The sequence below is a fragment of the Bradysia coprophila genome, chromosome IV, assembly GCF_014529535.1.
Source record: "Bradysia coprophila strain Holo2 chromosome IV, BU_Bcop_v1, whole genome shotgun sequence".
NCBI lineage: Eukaryota > Metazoa > Arthropoda > Insecta > Diptera > Sciaridae > Bradysia > Bradysia coprophila.
In genome coordinates this window covers 9,844,898-9,866,575 of record NC_050738.1, presented here as the reverse complement: position 1 = coordinate 9,866,575, position 21,678 = coordinate 9,844,898, and the positions used below count along the sequence as shown (strand labels likewise).

The following is a 21,678-nucleotide window of genomic DNA, read 5'->3' as shown; positions in this document are numbered from 1 at the left end:
AATTTCTGTTAGCAAGTAACTGAATACTCAGCTTTAAGTACGTTTTGAAAACCCTGTCGGTGCTTTGTTTTTGAAAACAAGATTATGTGAAATGTCAACAGAAATTTAACGTCCTTTACCTCATGAAGCCAATAAAAGATTACATTTGCCATTTGTTTCATCAAATAAAAACACAGATAATTAGCAGCGTGAACGTAAGTTGTTCTTGCCAGTGAACTGAATCAGCTAACAACATTGAGTTCACATCCGAAAACAAAACACAGGTTCCATCATTTACGTCGAACACAAAAGAGAGGTTAAGTCACGCGGGTGACTTTCAAGAAATGGAAAAATCCGAAACACAAATTAATACAGACGATAAAGCCGACGACCTGTATAATGCATTGGATCTGGAATTCGCGAATCAAACGACCGCATTGGGATTCGAATTTGTAGAAGTTGGGAACGACGATCGAACTTCGGGTCCAACAGAAAACCACAGTAAGATCCAAAAATGATTATCCACACTTGCCTGGTGCGAAAGATAATCTCTAACTTTGTCTTCACCAGCCATTGAGTCGAATTGGGACCTGGATAATGTCGAAAATAATACTGACACCAATGGACTAGAGGTGAATCCATTTCCGTCAGACATAACAAACAATGAGCAGAACAAGTCGAACTGTGATGAGTTAGACGTTGAATCCGATCGTAATGAAGATATTGAAGATTATACTCTGGTTGCCGAACTATGCTCATCGCCAGAGGAAGGTCAACGGGGTATTTTAAGGTAGGTCGGATGATTTTGTTTTCCTTTGTCTTCTAAATATTCCGAAAATAAGAAGGTTGCTCTCCGTTGTATGATAGCTGTCACATATCTCCAGTGTGCCTATCGTGCCCGTAACTTTTGTTGATCTATGCATTTTAAAATTTTTCAAGTAAGCGAATCTGTTACTTCATTAGATCTAACTTGTAATTTACTAAAAAAAAATGTTTCACCAACAAGAGTCAGAAGTTACTTTCGTCGGTCTTATACTTACATAATAAATGATTGCGTCACATACACAGACAAGCTCTAAATAAACTGAATCGTTAGCTCAAATTGGAACTCATTTAATTTCATTGACGGTAAACATATCAATTAGCAGATCGAATCTATTACTTCACGGAAGAGTAAAAGTAAAAGTTACTCTGCCGTGATCACTTGAAACACTTTTGACATATTGAAATCTATTACTTCATTTGTTTTATGTTATTGTTTTGGTACCGACCGACAGATCATCCATAGAGTCACAAAGATAGATTGAGAGCCTGTGTGCATATTAGTCATATCTTATAATTTTCGTTTGTGTCAGACAAGTCAAATCTTCGAATATTCAATTTGTCAGGCTCACCAAGCTTTCGAACAAAAATTTGACACTAATTTTGATTTTCTTCGATTTGTGAAAAGACAAAGGTCTTTTTGCCTGGGAATACCATAGCCCTCTCTCAAAAGAATAGAATAATAGTCGTAGAAGAACTTCTTTATTCGTATCAGATGGTGTAATATTTTGACATTGGCTTTAAGAGGCATCGGTGCTTTGCTGAAAAGCGTTCATTAGGGCAATTTTTAAAGACCGTGACTGACAGTGGAAGTGATTACTTGGATCTCCCTTTTTGCCTGTCACTTACAAAAGAGAGAAGGAATGAGTAGAAATTTAAATGCAAATTTGGTTTCTCAGTCCAACTGTTCAGATGCTCGTAAATTCAGTCCCCATTAAGGTTCATATTAGCTGATCCTCGCTAGGATGACAATTTCTTCATTTCTGTTCACTAAGAGAAAGACTTCGTCTAAACATGGACCTAGATAGACCATAACAACACATCGGAGACCACTCGTGCCTCACGAAATCTGTTCAACAATAAGCAATTGTCACCCTATTCAACCTAAGTGGATTTTAGTTTACTTTGGATGATATCTATCAGAATCCTTTTTGAGAAATGTACGATCGCAATTCCGACCACGAATGTTGTAGCTTTCAGCAGAAAATACATGTGGTTGCAGCAGTTTCACCAGTTCTGAGAAAACTGAACAGTTTATGAAAATTTCGTTAAACTGCTCTTTTTTCTCAGAGCTACAACCAAATGTATTTTCTGTTAAAAGCTAACACATTCGTGGTCGGAATTGCGGTCGTACATTTTTGAAAAAGGATTCTGATGGAAAAATGTCATCAAAAATGAAATATGAGGCACACAAATGTAGACTACAATTTTAGTTTAGTTCCGGTGCCTCTTAAACGGTACCTATATTATGCAGATATGCACCAAGGCTCCCGGTCTACTTTTTTTATTTATTTTGGTGATATGCACAGAATTTGGGTTAAATTCCAGATTTAAAAAAAAAATCTGAGTACAAAAGCAGAAGTGAATCTTTGTGAAATTTGTGAAACTTTGTAAAATTTGTGAAACTTTGTCAATTTTTGTGAAGCTTTGCCAATTTGTGAAACGTTTGACAAATATTAGGCCCTGCTAAATTGTTCAAAGGTTATACTTTCAGAAGATTATTTTAGAGAATTTTAATTTCATTTTCGGAATTTGTTCTCCGAATTATTCGGAATTTTCAGAATTTTTCATAATAAAAATTTTATAAAACAAGCCGCCCTGATCTGGATCCACCTAACCATCTGTTATCGACCAAAATATATAATATTCTCTAGCTGACGTCGTCATGATGCATGTTAAAACATATGAAGTGAGAGACTTTATTTCGGTATGTCGACGAAAATACTTTGACCAAATGAAGTAATAGATTCAGTTACTGTCCTAGATCTGTTTGCCGTCTGAGAACGACTCAAAGGATGCCAATTTGGATCAGGATTGTGTTCATTGAGGACTTGTCATTGATTGATGCAGAAGAGAGCCATTGATCGAATATGAGATAGGTAAAAATTGGTAAAACATCAGACAACTGCGAGAGAATCCTTCATCCGCAGAGAGTACGAGTGACGAGGGAATTAAACGAAACAAATTATCGTTCAGTCAACGAATCTGTGATATTTCAGTCGATGTTGATCCAGTCTTACACCATTTTCATTTCGTTTGCCACAAATCTTACAATCATACGGCGAAGCCTCAGTCGTGTGCTTCTGTAAAACGTGCTTCTGTAGATATTTCTCCGTTGCAAAGTCGCAGCTACATTGGCTACACTTGACGCGATCCTGCTTTCTATGCACCAGTTTGACATGAGCGTTCAGTTCACAGCTTTCGAAGAAACTTCTGTCGCAATGTGAACAGTGAAATGTTTTCTCGTCCGTGTGTTTGCGCTTGAAGTGCGACGCCAAGTGAGACGATTGGTTGAACGTAGCATCACAAACCTTAGATTTGTACGATTGACATTAGGATTGACGATACGCTTCGGTCTAACGAGAAATTACTTACCGTACACACAAATGGTCTAGGCTTGTCCGAATGCAGTAACTTGTGACAGTCAAGCGATTCCTGTGCCATGAATGAATTTTTGCAAATGTTGCACTCGTATTTTCTATGCATCGCATTTCTATGAGCTGTTCGTTCTTCGGGTGTTGCAAATACAGACGACGGTACACATAGCTGACATCGGAAAGACTTTTTCGAATTATTGTTGTACGCTCTGTACGTCTTCTTCTTCTTCTTGTAGAAAGTTTTGTAATTTGCGTTATGAGCTTTCGATTTCATGTGAATGTTCAGAATTGTCTTCTGGTTGAATCCTTTGCCACACAAATTACAAACGTACGATCGTGCGTTCAGGTGCAACTTCTCGTGTCCTTTCACTTCTCGATCGGTGAAAAAGAGTTTGGCACAAAATTGACATTGGTGCTTTTTGCCCCATTTCGCATGTCTGTCTTTCATGTGAGTGACCAAGCGACTCTTGTTATTGAACCCAGAATTGCAAATACCACAAATGAAACTCTTCTCGTCGGGATGGTTCTGACGTTGATGTTTATAGAAACGTGCCAACGAAGAAAACGTTGGCTCGTCGCACAGTTTGCACGTTCGTTCATAGTCTGTGCTAAGACTCACGAACAACGGACGCGGTTCGGAATAGTCAATTTTCCTCCGTTGGATCGTTGCGTCTGTACTAGCTTCTTTGACTGTGCCAACGGTTTCTTCCACCTTCGAATTTTGTAATGCATCGGATATGTTTGGCTCTGTATCAGGACCATTTTCGTAGATCTCATCATCGCAGTACTCAATTTTGATTTCTTCGATTTCGTTTATCTGATCGATCTGATTGAGTTCACTGTCGTAGTCTTTGATGTCGCTACCATTTTGCAAAAATATTTCCCAATTTGTGGCGTTTTGTTCGATTTGTTGAGCGAAGAGAGCTAATCTACTCAAATTTGTCTCGCACCCCCAGCACACGAATTTCGGAAGTTCATCCGATAAAGACAGCTGAAACAACAAATAATGAAATTCCTTTGATATCCTTCAGTGTAGAACCATCCGTGTCCTTACATATTGTTTAGTGACACTACTATAGTTCTCCAGGATAGCGTCTCTGCGCCCCTTGAAAATGTAATTGTAATTGGTAATGTCAATTCCATTCGGTTGAATTTCCAGACAAAAGCGACAAAGCTTCTTGTATTCATCCAGTTTGTTATGGGTATTTCGCGTTATAAGACTCAAAAACTCAGTGTAACTCATTTTGATACTTATACGAGAAAACACCGAAGAATCGCACTATTATCAAATGGAAAAAACAAAACAAAAAAAATGTTTTTCGTCTTCTTATTCATGTTGTTTCAATTCAATCAATAAACTTTTGGGAACATATAGTCAGCTGTGATGAAGGTGAGCATTTTACATAAAAGTAATTTCCAATTAAATATCAGGTAACGACTCAATAACCTTTAGCCTCCATTCCTGATGAGAGTGTGCTGTTGTTGAATGGAGATTCTTTAGGTACAGCTCTTTCAACATTTTCAACGCAGAACGTTATTCTAAGTAAAAAATTCTTCTTCGGTATGTCTCTAAAATTCATTGATTCTCTCAGAAAATGTATTTTGTCATAACAACAAACATCAAATTAAACCGATAACCTTGATCCACAGAATCTCCACTTACTTTTTTTGAATATTTCAGACGTTGATCTTAAGATCGAACCACCTCTCTACATTCCTCTTCGTTAAAGAAGAAATTCTGTTACTGTCGAGCAGAACACCTCTACGTTCCATTTCCTAAAAGAAGAAAGTCTGTTAGAGTCGAGCAGAACACCGTTTCTACGTTCCCCTTCGTAACAGGAGAAATGCGGTTAGGGTCAAGCAGAACACCGTCTCTACGTTCCATTTCCTAAAAGGAGAAAGTCTGTTAGAGTCGAGCAGAAAACCGTAAATACGTTCCTCTTCGTAAAGGGAGAAATTCTGTTAGGGTTGAGCAGAACACCTTTATGTTAGTACTCGTTCTGTTAGGGTTGAACAAACACATTTACGTTCCTCTTCTTAAAAGGAGAAATTCCGTAGGCTCTTTGTGGATATCATAAATTTCCCATAATAATAACATTCGCACGGCACCGAGTTCTGTCAGCCGCTCAAAACTTGACTTAGGCCGTTTCTAGCCGCGATAAGAAATTTTGTTTGAGCTGCCCGGTAGCTAGACATATATTTTTGACCACATTTTTGATCAATAGAATGTCTTAAAACAGTGTAAAATCGAATATGTGCGTCCACCGTATCGGTAATTATTAAGGTTTTGACGTTTAGAATAAGTTATAAAAAATCGATTCATTTTTTTTCTTTGCATTGATTGAAAATTGAATTGTCTGGATGCTCTAATCTAGCCTAACTCGTGTTGTTTGCGGGTCTTGATAATGGATGTTCTTTGGGTTTTTTATCGTTAATTCGTACGGTGGAAGAGGTAGAAGAAGTTATGTTTTCAACAATTGCAATCCAATCGACGTTACTCATTCCATATGCGATAGGTTTCTTCTACCGTACGATAAACAACAGGCCGAAAACAACCGACCCTCATCCACAGAAGCAAACATAACCTCAACTTAAACAAATTTGTTCGTTAAAACTTCAAATTGAGATTGTGTTGGCTTCTCTGTGAATGACGATTGACATTTTGAACGGCCTTGGAAGACACCTATTTACACTTTGTAATACATGCGTAAATGTCGTAACGTTGGTAGTGCACGTGGAAAGTGGAATGAATAGCGTCGATTGGAACGTAATTGTTCCTTCTTATTTTTAATTCCGAGACTGTAGTTTCGAATAGTAAAAATTTGATTTTCATGCCTTTTCTCATATTAAACATTTCTGTGCAGATTGATTCAGAAGAACAAATTTGAATAGTTAAGAATATCGGACTCAAAATTTAATCGACGAAAACTGTGGAAAATGAAAGTTTAACGATTTTGAGTCGTTAGGTCCTTCCATCTTTTTTATTTTTCTTGTCCGGTTGGTGTTTTCCTACGCCTGCAGAGTTATGCATCGTACATTTGAGAAAATTCAAGTTATTGTTCAATAAAAAATATTTATTTTCTTTACTCCCTTCCATCTGGCAGAGTACTTTCTGCAGAAATTTCACATTTTTCATTGTCCGCCTTATGACATTTCAGTCGATGTAGCTCCAATTTTCCCAGAGACTCGTTCTTCTTGCCGCAATCATTACAATCGAACGGAGACGCTTTCGTTGAGTGCCGAAGCCGAATATGCTTCTGAAGATATTTGTTCGATGCGAAATCCGAACCACATTCGTTGCATTTGGCTCGTTCCTGTTTTCGGTGCACGAGATTCATATGCGAATTGAGCTCAAAATTTTCGAAAAACGCTTTATTATCACAAAGTGCACATTCGAAGGACTTTTCGGCCGTGTGTTTGCGTTTGAAGTGTGACGATAAGTGGGAGGATTGATTGAATGTAGCGTTGCACTCCTGAAACGTATATCTATCACGAATTTTCAACAAAGAAAATGCGAAAACAAAATCCTTACCGAACAGACGTGAGGTCTCGGCTTGGTGGAATGTAGAAGCTTGTGACTGTTCAGCGTGTTTTCGGTTAAAAACGAATTTTTGCATACGTTACACTCGTATACTTTGTGCACCAAATTACGATGATTGGCTAATTCATCCGCGTTCGGGTGCACAGTGGCTGGCACACATTGTTCACATCGGTAGGTTTTTTTGTAAACCTGTTTCTTCCGCGGATATTTCTTGTGTTTTATCGTCTTATAATTGGCATTGTGAGCCTTAGACCGTAAATGAACGTTCAGACGTGTTTTCTGGTTGAATCCTTTTCCACACAAATTGCAAACATAAGACCTGGCATTCAAATGCAGTTTCTCGTGTCCTCTCACCTCGCGGTCAGAGTAAAAGAGCTTGGCACAAAATTGACACTGATGCTTTCTGCCACAGCTCGCGTGTCTTTCGTTCATATGCGAAATCACTGCATTTTTGCTGATAAATGTGGCACCACAATGATCACAGCTGTAAATTTTGATGCCCGGGTGCATCTGTTTTTGATGACTGTACATTCGTGCCAACGAGGAAAACGTTGGCGCATCACAATGTTTGCATGTCCTTTCGAATTCGGTACTCGAATTCGCGTAAGACAGTGTCCGCGTTTTCTTTCGCTTACGTTTGGCTGCTTTTGGCACGTCATTGAAGGATTCGGTGTTTATCTCCTCAATTTTCACGGGAGGCACGTCCAATGCATCGTAAATATTCGCGTCTGTATCAAGCTCAATGTCGCATTTCCCTTCACAGAATTCAATTTTGATTTCGATAGTCTCACTCTCTACGACTGGTTTGCAGTCATCACCGCAATCTTTCAATGTATCTGCTACGTCGGTGCTCGTTCGTCCGCTTGCCAAAAATATTTCCCAATTCTCAGCATTTTTTTCGATTTGCTGAGCAAAAAGCGCCAATTGATTCAATCTTGTCTCGCACGTCAAGCACACAAGTTTCGGGTATTCGTCTGATGTTGGCAACTGAAACAATACACGAATGAGTTATTGTCTGATATCATACAAAAACTGTCTCCGTTTACATATTGTTTAGTGATGGTGTTGTAGTTGTTTTGGATGGCCTCTCTTTGCTTTATCGAGCTACAGCTATTCTCGCTAATGTCAACCCCATTGGCATGATTTTCAAGACAAATACGACACAGTTCTTGATAATTGCCGAGTTCATTGCTGGTATTTCGCTTTATCAGTTCCAAAAAATCGGAGTAACTCATTTTGTAACAGTAAGAGATAACTCAGAGAACTCATATAAGTTTTACTGTCATCGAAGGTTACCTCAAAACAAACATTCTTCTTCTTCACTTCGTTTCAGTTTATGAATGTACCTTTCGGAACATATTGAGAGATCTCGTCTGTTAACACCGTTAACACTAGCACTTACAAAGCGAAAGTCTGAGAACAAAAGTATTTCTAATCAAGTACGGGAAAGGGGAATAAAATTTTAGTCTAAGTTTCCTTCAGATAATTTCAGCTGGTTGAAACATATCTGCGGCAATTCCTAATATACTCAATATGATCTTGTTGTGGAGCTGAGAGGGTTACCATTTATTTTTTCGTGTCTTGGACGTAAAATAAATTTCAGAATTTTTCTCGCAATTTGGGCCCTCATCACGGTAGTTATTTCTTTAACGATGGGAGAAAATAGGAAATTTCAACAAGAGCGATGTTTCCGGCCAGAGCGAAGCGAGGGACGTAATTTCGCTCGAGTTGGAATTTCCCATTTCTCCCAGAGGTGAACACAATGTTTGAAATTGATGTTGTGTTTTGCCGTTTTTCTCCACGAAACGAAAACATCGAATGAAAAAAGTTCTATTATCTCCCCATAAAAGCGAAAGTGCCGCACCTTTTTCACTAGAAATGCCATTCGACAAGTTTTCAAGGAAACGCAAGTTTCTCATGCGAGGGAAGAAAATAAGGCACTTTTGCTTCGCTCTGGCCGCAAACATGGCTCTTATTGGAATTTCCTATTTTCTCCCTCGATAAACAAATAACTATTTAGCGACATCCAGTCAGATATAGTACCCTATCCTATTAGGATTTTAGGAAAACTAGCCATCCACACAAAACTAATGTCTTTTGAGGATCCAATCTTATAATTTTTTTTATCACACAATGGAGGGTGGACATGGTTCAAATTTCAACATTTCAACAGCTATTCGAATTGCACCATGAACAAATTCAGTTTATTATTGATTGTCGTTCGTATGAAATTTCAGTCGGTGTAGCGCCAACATTCGACCGGAACTGTTTTTCGTACCGCAATCTTTACAGTCATACCGAGACGGTGTCGTTGAATGCCTCTCCAGCATGTGCCTCCGAAGATATTTGGTTGACGAGAAGTTCGCTTCACATTCGTTGCATTTGACTCGCTCACCTTTTTTGTGTACGAGATTCACGTGCGACGTTAGGTTAAAGTTTTCGGGAAACGTTTTCCCACAGAACGAACATGGAAATGCTTTCCGATCGCTGTGCCTGCATTTCATGTGTGATGTCAAGTGTGAGGCTTGACTGAATGTAGCGTTACACACCTGAAAAGAGCACCAATCGTGAATGACTGTTAAAAGCGGAACGACAAAGTATGACTGTCGCGAAAACCAAATTCTTACCTTACAAACGTGAGGTCGCGGTTTGTTCGAATGCAGCAACTTGTGACTGTTCAGCGATTCTATGGTTAAGAATGAATTCTTGCAGACGCCGCAGTCGAATATTTTGTGCGCCATATCTCGGTGTTTGGTCCGTTCCTCCAAGTCACTCCAAATTGTTGCCGGCACACACAGCGTACAGCGGTAGACCGTTTTGTTGTTCGCTTTGTTCCGAGCGTATTTCTTGTGTTTTATCATCGCATAATTCGCATTGTGAGCCTTCGACTTTAAATGAGCGTTCAACTCGGATTTATTGTTGAATCCTTTACCACAAAAATCACAAACGTAGGATCGTTCATTCAGATGACATTTCTCGTGTCCTTTCACCTCTCGATCGGTGTAAAATAGTTTGGCACAAAATTGACATTGATGCTTCCGACCGTTGTCTGCATGTCTCTCTTTCATGTGCCTAACCACTGCATCCTTTGCCCTGAATTTGTTACCACAGAGATCGCAGCTGTAAGCTCTAATGTCAGGGTGCATCAGCTTTTGATGACTGTACAATCGTGTCAACGACGAAAACGTTGGTTCATCACAATGTTGACAAGTCCGTTCGAATACAGTGGTCACAAATGACAACTTTGGTTTCCTCTTGTACTTTTTTCTTGGCTTGTCTATTGAGTCTATTGCTGGCAAGGGTGCAGCAAATATTTCCTCAATTTTCATTGGAGGCAGTTCCGCCATTTCCAATGCATCGGCAATGTATGTGTCGTTAACCGGTCCATTGTCGCATTTCTCCTCACCGATTTCGATTTTGATTCCATCTACTATGTCCGCACATTCTTCCATTCGTCTCCGGGACAAAAATATTTCCCAATTCTCGGCATTTTCTTCGATTTGTTGAGCGAATCGCGCCAATTGACCCAAATATATCTCGCAAGACGGGCACACAAATTTCGGGTATTCATCCGATGTTGGCAACTGAAACAATACACGAATAGGGTTTACATTATTGTCCTTCATGTGGTATGAACTGTCTCAATTTACATATTGTTTAGAAATGGTGATGTAGTTGCTCCGGATTGCTTCACTTCGCTTCACAGAACTACAACTGTTCTCGCTAATGTCAACACTATTTGGTTGATTTTCCAGACAAATGCGACACAGTTCTTTATAATCGTCCAGTTTATTACTGGTGTTTCTTGTAATCAGTTCCAAAAAATCGTTGTAACCCATTATATCTTGCCAATTCTGATAGCTCGAAACGTAAACAAAGATTTTCTGCTTAATTGTCTTCCAATGATTTGTCTGCTGAATTGGCTTTGTTAAAAGTACCATATGAACAGCACGTATCGCATGTGTTCCAATGAAAGTACAAACCAGTTATGGTCTGTCCATACAAACCGGAGGAAATAGCGATTTCATTTAAACGAACTCACCTCTTTCAATGATTTTCATTAAAAGGTGAGTTTTCTTATAAGAAATCGCTATTTCCTCCGCTGCATACAAATTTTGCCACTAGAGCGTATCTATAGAGTATACTTTTATTGATGTGTTCTGCTTTATTGTTCATTTTAAGTTTTTTACTGGAGGTCGGTGAAAAATGTCTGAAAAACGAATATCCATGCAAAATGTCTAACACGAATGTCAATTTGATTTCATCGTGTAACCTTATGTAAACTCTCATTTTTCGTGCTTTGGTCAAGAGAATTCGTAACTTGACAGATCACCAAAGTTAAGAATCGTATGGACCACTCTTAGCATTAAGGTGACACTGTCAAGTTACGAATTCTCAAATTCACGAGAATTGACGCCCTGTCTACTTACTTGGCCTTACTCGGCTCTAAAAAAATAGTCGGCCTTTAGCTCAAGGCTGTATACTTTGGGGAGGTCACGCAGATCGCCATTTTATTAGATACGCGGGAACACACCTTTTCCATACAAACAAATTCACCAAAATTGAATTTGTATGGCGTGGTGAAATTTTTGTATGAAACGTGGTGTGTAACCCGCGTATCTGCATCTGCGTGACCTCCCCAAAGTATACAGCCTTGCTTTAGCTATCGTGAAAAGGCTAGTACAGCGGTAGTGAAAATCGTATGAAAAATCAGAAATAGGGTATGCGTACCAGTCCTCGGACACGTCCCAATTCTCGGACACTTTGACATTAAAAGTAAATTGACGATGACAGATTGATTACATGTAACCGATGGGAGAAAAACTTCATATAAAAATCCAACCAATACGTCAAAAATATATGTGAAATTGAGAGACGAAATGAGAGAGACAATTCTTGAAAAAATTATGCCTCAGGCGTGTTCTATCCCAGCCATGAGTGGCCGCGCTTATTTCTCTGTAAATTTACTAATGTCAGCGCTCTATTTTTTGTGAACCAACTTTACAGCGATGACATTTCATGGAGTGAAGATATATCACAAGAAAATAGAGAGCAAAGAATGATGTAGGCGACGTTGCTATATTTATATGAGATATCACACAAGCGGCGTTACTGTGGATGAAATTGTCGTGGTTCGGGCTGTCAAAGTTCGTGTTTACAGTTATTTGGAACAAACCTATAAACCAGGTATGGTCTTTTCATACAAACCGGAGGACATGGCGATTTCATATAAACAAACTCACCTCTCATGAGGGGTGAGTGAGGGGTGAGTTTGTTTATATGAAATCACTATGTCCTCTGCTCCATACAAAGTCTGACATTCGACCATACTTTGTGTTGACGTTCATTGAAAAATACGTTACTTTCAGATTAACCTAACCTAAGTTTCGTTAAATGTTTCGTTCATTCATTCGTGGATGGCATTTCAAACGGCCTTGAAGATGATCTATAAATGATGTGTTTTCACCCAATAAAAGTGTACTCTATAGGTATGGCCTAAAGAGAAAATTTGCATGAAATCGCAATTTCTTCCGGTTTTTATAGATCAAGTCCAAGTAACTGTAAATCCGAACACTGACAGCTGCTCATCCATAGAGAACCATAACTCGGTGAAAAAAATTGAAATTATTGAGAATCCGTTTAATTTTATGTTTTTTCCGGATCTACAAAAACGTTTAATTTAATAGATTTCCAATGTATAAAAGGTGAAATTATGATTGTTTCTTGTATGGCGTATATGTTTAAGCTCATTATTTTACAAGAAAACCATGAAAACCATTAAAACATTTGTTTCTATTTTCAAACATGAGCAAAGTGCCTGCTCAAATTTCATTGCACATACGTTGAGGTTAGGGTTCTCTGTGGATGATTTTTGACATTTCGAATAACCTTCGACTTGATGCATAGGATTATTCCAATTACCTGTAAACCCGAACTTTGACAACACGAACGACGAATATTTTATCCTAATAGATGAACATAACCTAAACGTCAACAAAATTCTTTGTAAATTGTTCGTTAAAATTTTCGTCAACCTGAAAGTTAACATTTCGAAATGAATTGACAGACCATACCTGGTTTGTACTTTCATTGGTTTTCACCGTTTTCACATTCTCTTGAACAACATTCCTGATTTTATGCAGAGAGATGCTAATATGACGACTGGGTCGTTTCGACGGCATTTCCGTGTCAAACCTAGATCATTTTTCTATCAACCCTGCACAAACACTTGTGCATGTGCTTTTATGCTATGTGAAAACAAAAAACGTCAGCAACAATAAAATCGTAAAGTGACTTCTCGACCACAAGTATAGTTACGTAACTGTGAAAAAAAGTTACACATTTTTTTAGTGCGATTCGTCTAATTGTTTCGTTTTATCTAATTGATCTGCAATTTTGACTTTATTCTGTCTGACCATCCATCATTTTAACAAAGTAAAGCAATCGAAAATATTGATGACTGATGGGTAAACGGCCAAAACACCCACGTGAAATGAGACCAAACAAACGACGCAACCAAGATGATATGGCTACGATTGGATGCAATGGCAGCGAGTTGTCCGAACCTGACAATACAGTGGAGAATACTTTACCAGATATTTACTGCACTGACCTTTACATCGGGCGCGAGGAGTCGTATGATTTTCATGAACACATTGAAGTCGTTCCTGCGTATTGCATCGAGTCTACTTTGGTTGCTAGCGCCGCAGAACTAAATGAGAAAGGTTTCCTCAGGTAGAATTTATGGGATAGTTATTCCGTACTCCATACTGCAATCAGTTCCTCTAATGTACGATTTTGGAATTGATCTCTTAAAATGGATTTTGTCGAGGCCATTTTTGTCGTCTTCCCTTTCATAAAATGTTCAACGTAGTAGCAGGCCTAGGGACATGATTTTCTCTCTTACATTGACTGTATTTGAAGTTATGGAGTTATGCAGAACGCAATTTGATTCTTATGCATTCGACTAATTCGTTCTTCGTTTCATCTTTCAGGTTCACAGTTAAGATCGATAACGTTGCCGACTTTGCGTGTCGACCACGAAAAGCCGTTTCAGAACAGTTCTACTGTCGCGGTTTTCCTTTTCATCTGAATGTACACAACAGGGGACGTGGACTCACCTTGTCGGCATATGTATGCCGTGACGAAACAGAAAATAAACTCCACGATTCGGGATTAGAAATCGTGGCTGTATGCGAGCTCAGCATTTTCGATCAGATTCACGAAACTTACAAGTTCAAAAAGGTGTTCAGCAATTCCTTTCGTGCTGGTGCAGACTGGGGATACAGTCACTTTCTGGACAGACATCAGGCAAATATCGGTGGTGAAGGAATATTGTTGAACAATTCCTTGATCATTAATGTACAAATGAAAGCGGAGCCTCCACACTGCTGTGGCAATAGTTCGAAAGAGATAACCGGCTTCGTTGGAATTCGTAACCAAGGAGCCACTTGCTATATGAACTCGCTACTACAAGTGCTTTACTTTCTCAACAAATTTCGTACAGCATGCTATCGCATACCCACTGAAATGGACGACAATTCGTCGATGGCATTGGCACTGCAGAAAGTGTTTTACAATTTAGAGTTTTCGGACTCGTCCGTTTGCACAAAAAATCTGACCAAAAGTTTTGGATGGTCGAACGTTGACGTACTCATGCAACACGATGTACAGGAAATGATGCGAGTGTTGATTGATAGAATCGAGAGCCGAATGAAAAATACGTTGCTGGAGCCGATATTGCCGAGCATATTTCAAGGCAAATTCATTTCATATGTGAAATGTCGTGACATCGAATTTAGCAGTCAACGAGAAGAAGTTTTCTACGACGTGCAATTGAGTCTCGACAAGTCCACCAATGTTTACGATTCATTTAAACGATACGTTTCGCCAGAGATGATGGACGACGATAACAAGTAAGTGAATCAATTTTCGTACGGTATTTCGTTTGAGTGGTATACTGGTCCAACGGAACTTACATTGTTCTTTTTACAATTTTAATAGTAAACAACCACAGCACTGCTCTTACTGTGATATCTTCGACCTCCGAATATTTTCCATGTTCAAGCTAGGAGCAATGCTGTGAAAAGAATCATGCTGCACGTTTCATACAGTTAACTCCAACCAAATTTGTGACACAATTTGCTTCAGCTGTCTTTCACCTTCATTCAACCTCTAGATTTGTCAGTTTGGGACGATCAGTTAAGATCTTGAAACACAGATCTGTTGATCCTTTGTTTCCGTTACCGGTCATCATGTAAGGCAGCCTTCCTGTTGCCGATAGGAACCTGTCTAAGATGTCAGGTCCTATTGCAGCAATTTCCGAAGGAACCACCTCGTAGTCTCCGAGCATCCTGCGTCTTAGTTGAAGAAATTTGTGGCAATCACACATATCAAGTGTGCACCCGTTTCTTCTTCTAGATTGCAGGAACATCTCGGAGTGTCCGAAAGCCTCAACTTATTCATGTGCCGATTCAGTCCGCAATGTCCCGTAATCGCTCCTACTACTCATCTAATGCGATTTCGATCCATTTGGAGCAAATCTTTGGCCCATTTTTCGTGCATTCAACCTCACTGCCTCACTGCCTTATTATGCCAGTTTTCGAGTCATACGTGTGGTTGTCTTAAAATCGTATAAACAAGTATGTATAAGGCAGTGAGGTTGCATGTGAGTGCAACAACTGAAAAACAGCTGAAACCATTGAAACCAGGAACATGTAGAATTGAACTCAATAGCTAAGTCGGATTGAAAACGTTTCCGAAAATCATCATTCAATGCATCTCATTGATGCCTTGAATTCGGTGTTGATTTTCAAATAGTACGTTGAATAAATCGCATTTTCAATTGTTGACGAGTGAGAAACACGAGTTAACAACTTGACAAATTGTTGAGGTACTGGCTTGGAGGTTACTCCGATATGGATTTTAATTTAGAGTCAGTCATAGTCGGATGTATGGAAGCGAGTTATCATTGCGTTGTATCTCCGTTGAAGATTATAATTGCTTACCTGGATATCAATCAATGTTCAATGGCACAAACATCAAAACTCCGCGTTAGATATTCCTTAGTCAGACTACACCCTTTTAAACTGACAATTAACCAGTGGCCGTCCACACTAATTTTGGTTGTTGCTGAAGCGAGAGATTTGATCCTAGGCGAAGCCGAGGTCAATAAATAATTGAGAACTGTAGGAGATTTTACATGCTGAGGGCGTCGAAAGAAGTGCTTGAAACATGAAAAATACGGCTTTAGACTCATGTTTACATGCTCCTGCAGCGAAAACAATTCATGTGAAGAATTTTTTTTGGTGTCCGCAGGACGAGAAAGTTGAAAATTTCGCGTGATTTTAATGACCTTGGCCTCGCCTCGGATCAACAAACTTCACGCGAAAACTCGAATGTTCAACTTTTTCATCCTTGCGACGAAAATAACTATTCCATACCTTCCGTTCCGATCCCCGAATCAAACACCGCAATGTCAGTTTATGTTTATTTTCTGGCATAAATCTAAGAAAATGTTTTCGATCTCTTCTTCGTTCGTACCTGCTCACTAAGCTTCTAAGCCTGATCTGAGACTTAGGGATATTTATGAAAACTAAAGTGCTTTATATCCTGAAGCATGAGGAATGCTCGAGATATCCTGAAGCATGAGGAATTCTCGAGAGATACGAATCATCGACAATTTCGAATCGAACACACTAGTTATTCATTGAAGTTGTTACCGGACGCATTAATTACAATAAAATGGAAAGTTTACGGAACACCGCGGCTTTCTTATACCACATTACAATGGTTTATATGTTGACTGCCGTTGCTGGTAATGGGAGATTAATTAGTTTCTTAAAAAAACGTTTAGTCAACAGATCAATTGAAACCAACAATTGTTCAATCACTAGGAAAAGTAAAAATGCCAAGACATCACTTTTTATTGAATGAAAACGAAGCAATGCAAACAAATTTAATGAAAAATTATTTATGTACGAGGCAAAACACAAAATTGACTAAATTCTATTGGTTGGTGAGTTGGTCAGTTTACACTGACAAAAAAGAGATGAAAATCTTACCTGTTGCAGGTAATTTTGGGTAATCTGCTACAGCTGAACGTTTTCTATAGAGAGCTCAGCTGTGGCAGCTATTGTAAGTTATCTGGAGACAAAGTTACCTGCAACAGGTAAGATTTTCAGCTCTTTTTTGTCAGTGTACATTGCTGGTTGCTTAGTATCTATTTGGTTATTTCACTGGGAACAGGAATATCTTCTTACTGCTAGAACCTCGTAGCACTCTCGGTTGTTTTGCTAGCATCATCTTCATGTTCGTGATGCTGCGGTTTCTTCTCCGAATAACTTTGAGCATATTCATAGGTCAGTTCGGGATATCTGCGCATTTTCTCTTCGTAAGAAGGAGCACTCGTCGCTTGTTTTAGATAAGTATAAGGATTCGGTAGAACAATGTCAGCCAAACTGTTCACCGAGTACATCATCAACAGTGTTAACACCATAAAAAACGAGAAAAACTTCATCTCGGAGGTTTAATTTTTGAATATTTTTCTTATTAAATTCAGTTTCCTTCGATCTTTGAACAAGACTTTCACCTTTTGCCAAATTTACAATTCGTGCGATTTACTCGACAAATACGTTTCGACTGAATGAATTGATTAAATTATGAGTCTGTTTATGTCGAAGGGGAACTTTGTTTATTGAAGTCGATTTAAGCTTTGCTGCATGTCACCTCCATAAACAATTTGAGTTTATACGCTCAGCGGAAATTTTTTTCAATTGAATGGTTACGTATATGCTCAACTGATACAAAAAGTGTGTACGTTATAGAAATTGCGCACAGAACCTTTCAGAAGCAATTATCCGTCTGCCATTCTATACGAGATAAAGCTAAAACCATAAAATTCAAATACGGAATGAAAATTATAAGAAACGGACCATTTCAATTAAATTTGTGTGACTCATTGTGCGATATCTACACTGCTATGTGAACGGTGTTTTGCAAATGTACATTCAAATACGTGTATGAGTCACAGCTCTAGATGTCGCAATTTGGATTGCTAATGTTGAAGTTAACTTCTTCTATGCTACATGCGTTGAAGACCGCACTTTTCATGTTTCCAGCACTACTTTCGACGCCCGCAATATATTTTATTTATGACTTTCACATTCAACTGTTGTCAGTCAATTATGAACATTTCCCGCCACTCCCATATTCAGACGAAGTTTCAGATGAGCAAACAGTCAGAAGCCGGTTTAATTTTACCGACCTTTTGAGTTATCGGATTTCAAAAAATTCATTCGGTTTCAGTTTCTTCTGGCTTTGGGTTTTCGAGTTTCGAATATTCGGACCAAGTTCGGGTCGTTTTGGGTTTCGAAAGTTCTCGACCCACTGTATCTCTATATGAAATCTTTTACTTCATTAGTTTGAACATGCATCACATTAAACAATGCCTAAATTTAAATTCAAATTTCAGGTACCATGCGGGAACCCACGGTCTACAAGCGGCCGAAAAAGGAACATTATTCATGAGCCTTCCGCCGGTGATGTTTTTGCATTTGCTGCGATTCCAATTCGACGGAACAACGAACCAAGTGATGAAAAACAACAGTTACTTCGAATTTTATGAACACATCAACCTAACCGAATACGTTCGCGAGGAAGAAGCGACCGACTGGAAGTATACGCTGTTCGCTGTCCTATCGCACAGCGGTGGCGGGTCACATGGACACTATGTGGCATACATTAATCCGTCATTGAAGGGGGAATGGTTTAAATTCGATGACGACACAATCAGTTTAGTATCGACTTTCGATGCAATTGATTCGAATTATGGCAGTACTAATGACGTCGATGAGTGGACTAAGTCGATGCAGTTGAACGCCTATATGTTGGTGTACGTGCGTGACCGTATGGCCGACGATGTATTTGAACCGACTGAACAGAGGTACATATCAGAAGAACTGAAAAACGCGTCGTTGACCGATGGAGATGTAACAAATTGCTATAATTTGAATAATTACACTTACACCACGGAGGTTTTCGTTTTGTTGACCACATTGCTGGAATCGGACATTACTTTTCTTTTAAAGAAATTCGTCGCTATACCAAGATTTACGGTGTCCAGAAACATAACCACCAACGATTTTAAGAAGGCTCTGGTATCGGCCTATCGCCTGTCTGGCATGGATCAAATTCGTATCTGGCGAGTCGTGTGTGCGGCTTCTAACAATCCATTTCCAGTGTACCTCAATGAAGAGGAATCGTTTATACAGGCCACAGAGTGGCGAGACATATCGAGATCTAGTGCAGTACCACCAACAGTATGGGCTGAAATCGCTCTGCCCGGTGAGGTCTTACCACCATTCGATGTGAATAGGGACGTTCTCGTCTTCTATAGCTATTATTGTGCTAAAGAATGTCGTCATATGTACATACATCACGGATATCATGATAGAGATGCCAGCTTAGCCGAACTCGTTCCGCTTTTTAATCGACTAATGGAGTGGACGGATCGAGAATTGAATATTTATCAGGTCATCCGAAATACGAAGGTTAAGGAGTTGAATACTTCGAGCAACTTTATGGATCACGCTATACTCCAATATGATACACTCCTGATGCAAATTGTCTTTGAGCCGAAGGAGCACGACGTGTCGACCAAATTGAATAGCATCCATTTGTATTACCAGGACATTTTGTGTCGCGTTGAGTTTGTTGCATCCAATGCCGATAATACCCAAAAAGAGGATGAAATTTTCGTGATGTCGCTGGAGTCATCATTCCCGGAATTATTGGACGTACTTGCAAGGCGACTGAACTACGACATGAAGAAAATACAAATTTTCAGAAATCGTTGCATCACTTCAGGAATGCCAGTACCGAGTTCATCCACAGGAACATTGAGATCGTTATTTGAATGTCATTACAAACGAATCCAATTGTTCTACAGGCTGCACACGGTAGACGTCATCGATGTCGAAACGAAGCATAATTTTACATTCCAATGGCTGTCCATTGACATGAAGAAACAAAGCAGCCTTACGTTATACCTATCCGACGATGAAACAATCGAAAGCATCCTGGCTGCAGCCGAGAAAATTATCGATTCAGTACAGACAAAGGGATCGGGAAAATTTCGTATACTCAAGGTCAGTGAAGACCGGTTGAGTTTTGTCGAAGATGTGGCGGAAATATACACCTACTTTGAAGAAATGAAAGAGCAGCGCCTTCCACAGAAAGCATTCTTCTTTCGCATCGAGGAAATACCGAAAGATGACGAAATTCTGCATGAAAACGAGAAATTTATTCCTGTGTTTCAAAATCGTGCTCACATGCAGTCGAGGCCCACAACTCATCCATTTATGTTAAAAGTCGATATGACTGAATCGTGGCAGAGTGTAAAGGATCGTCTGCGCTCCCGTTTGAAAATATCGGAAAAGAATTGGACCGATTACACAGCATCTGTTTCGTCACCCAACGACTGGGATGATTTGGAAATAGACGATACCAAGTGCTTCAATGATGTTGTACAGCAATCACCTGAAACGATTTCAATTTGTCTCAATAAAATGAAGAACACATTTAAGCCTCGACGTGCTTCGACTAAATTTGAGATGGTCAAGCCGACGTGTTGATACGAATATGTTTTCCCAAGTTCCAAGACTGTCTAATTAAAAAAGAAAAGGATTATAATGTCAGAAGTAAATTAATTGTTGTCCGAAATGTGAATAATTTTAAGTTGTTCAGAATGATATAAGTTAGCTTTACATGGGGCAACCTGTCGATAAAATAAAAAAAAATAATTGTTTGTTTGAATTGATACATTCGGTTTTGATTTTGAGTCTTCTACACTGGATCGGTCTGAAGCAAAAATGTTCATCTTCCGGAGTAGGAATACGACACTACAGTTTGAAATGAAAGATGCCGGTTTTTGCGGTAAGTTTGTAATAGGTCCCCAGTCCTTTGCACCCAAAATAATTCATTCAATTCGGTATGCCACTCAGTTCTAAGAAACTACATAATTTGAGTTAGGTATTCATGTCACAAGGACGGAAAAGTTGAAAAGTCGAATTTTCGCGTGAAGCCTGTTAATCCGAGACAAAGCCGAGCTCAACAAATATGAGCACATCCTGAGGGTACTGAAAAAATGCTTCATTGATGAAATGAGCGGCTTTCGGTGCAGAAGCAAGTAAAATGTTTTTCCTGAAGAATAATCATGCTAACACTAGCCGGAGGCGAGTTCTGGAATCGAATTCGCTAAAAATCCTTTTTATGCAACTGAGTATCATAAAGTGACAAATCGTTGAACTTAAGATCTCTCTGTTGCACAAAACGTTGTTAGAATCTCGCCGCAAATTACTTTATTAGGCTCACGACGTGTATTATGACACACGGCCTGCGGCATCGTGTTATAATTACACATCTAGAGCCTAATAAAATACTTTGCACTCGACGTCATAAATAACTATTTATGTACAGCTGCTGCAGCGCGACCAAAGTAAACAAGTAAGGCCACTAACGTGGCACTCCCGTTTCTCAATTTTATCGATCTGTAAGGTCTTATGAATATTTGAATTGTTGTAAGGGGTTGTGGGCAAACAAACCCTTTTTTGGATCAGCCGTAGACATACATCGTAAATATTTGTAATACATCAATAGAGATAAGCTCATCATCGGACAAATAAATAAGATAATATTTGAAAAATATTTACAAGATTCATTTTCGATTTTCTTACAACT

The 21,678-nt window shown here is 39.1% G+C and overlaps 3 protein-coding genes across 6 annotated transcripts; 1 reads left to right on the top strand and 2 right to left on the bottom strand.

Moving 5' to 3' along the window:
• Positions 1-43: 43 nt before the first annotated feature.
• LOC119066140 (ubiquitin carboxyl-terminal hydrolase 7-like) lies at positions 44-20,758 on the top strand. 2 transcript variants are annotated; one of them, XM_037168432.1, is made up of 5 exons: positions 44-194; positions 264-480; positions 550-769; positions 13,935-14,855; positions 18,413-20,758. In XM_037168432.1, exons 1-5 carry the CDS (start codon positions 123-125, stop codon positions 20,571-20,573), a joined length of 3,591 nt encoding a protein of 1,196 aa, XP_037024327.1. In that variant the 5' UTR covers positions 44-122; the 3' UTR covers positions 20,574-20,758. The 2 variants fall into 2 exon arrangements, with proteins under 2 accessions (XP_037024327.1, XP_037024328.1); XM_037168433.1 differs by lacking the exons at positions 44-194; positions 264-480; positions 550-769 and adding an exon at positions 13,209-13,674.
• On the bottom strand, positions 2,993-8,255 carry LOC119066142 (zinc finger protein 2 homolog). Of its 3 annotated transcripts, none has more exons than XM_037168437.1 (3): positions 7,986-8,238; positions 3,397-4,389; positions 2,993-3,332 (listed from the first exon to the last, which is right to left on the bottom strand). In XM_037168437.1, exons 1-3 carry the CDS (start codon positions 8,172-8,174, stop codon positions 2,994-2,996), a joined length of 1,521 nt encoding a protein of 506 aa, XP_037024332.1. In that variant the 5' UTR covers positions 8,175-8,238; the 3' UTR covers position 2,993. The 3 variants fall into 3 exon arrangements, with proteins under 3 accessions (XP_037024332.1, XP_037024331.1, XP_037024330.1); XM_037168436.1 differs by lacking the exon at positions 7,986-8,238 and adding an exon at positions 4,453-4,708; XM_037168435.1 differs by lacking the exons at positions 2,993-3,332; positions 3,397-4,389 and adding exons at positions 6,459-6,871; positions 6,931-7,926 and having other exon boundaries at positions 7,986-8,255.
• LOC119066141 (zinc finger protein 718-like) lies at positions 9,040-10,856 on the bottom strand. Its single transcript, XM_037168434.1, has 3 exons — positions 10,590-10,856; positions 9,567-10,523; positions 9,040-9,488 (listed from the first exon to the last, which is right to left on the bottom strand). The coding sequence occupies exons 1-3, from the start codon at positions 10,776-10,778 to the stop codon at positions 9,147-9,149; spliced, it is 1,488 nt and encodes a 495-aa protein (XP_037024329.1). The 5' UTR covers positions 10,779-10,856; the 3' UTR covers positions 9,040-9,146.
• Positions 20,759-21,678: the final 920 nt, after the last annotated feature.

What these genes read in the sequence shown, in the direction of transcription:
- LOC119066140 (XM_037168432.1), top strand. Translation starts at nt 123, where the DNA reads ATGAAGCCAATAAAAGATTACATTTGCCATTTGTTTCATCAAATAAAA. An exon ending in AGATAATTAGCAGCGTGAAC is followed by an intron (nt 195 to 263) that starts GTAAGTTGTTCT and finishes AACAAAACACAG; the next exon opens with GTTCCATCATTTACGTCGAA. An exon ending in GGGTCCAACAGAAAACCACA is followed by an intron (nt 481 to 549) that starts GTAAGATCCAAA and finishes TGTCTTCACCAG; the next exon opens with CCATTGAGTCGAATTGGGAC.
- LOC119066141 (XM_037168434.1), bottom strand. Translation starts at nt 10,778, where the DNA reads ATGGGTTACAACGATTTTTTGGAACTGATTACAAGAAACACCAGTAAT. An exon ending in TCACCATTTCTAAACAATAT is followed by an intron (nt 10,524 to 10,589) that starts GTAAATTGAGAC and finishes GTATTGTTTCAG; the next exon opens with TTGCCAACATCGGATGAATA. An exon ending in CGCGACCTCACGTTTGTAAG is followed by an intron (nt 9,489 to 9,566) that starts GTAAGAATTTGG and finishes TGCTCTTTTCAG; the next exon opens with GTGTGTAACGCTACATTCAG.
- LOC119066142 (XM_037168435.1), bottom strand. Translation starts at nt 8,174, where the DNA reads ATGAGTTACTCCGATTTTTTGGAACTGATAAAGCGAAATACCAGCAAT. An exon ending in ACACCATCACTAAACAATAT is followed by an intron (nt 7,927 to 7,985) that starts GTAAACGGAGAC and finishes GTATTGTTTCAG; the next exon opens with TTGCCAACATCAGACGAATA. An exon ending in CGAGACCTCACGTCTGTTCG is followed by an intron (nt 6,872 to 6,930) that starts GTAAGGATTTTG and finishes TATACGTTTCAG; the next exon opens with GAGTGCAACGCTACATTCAA.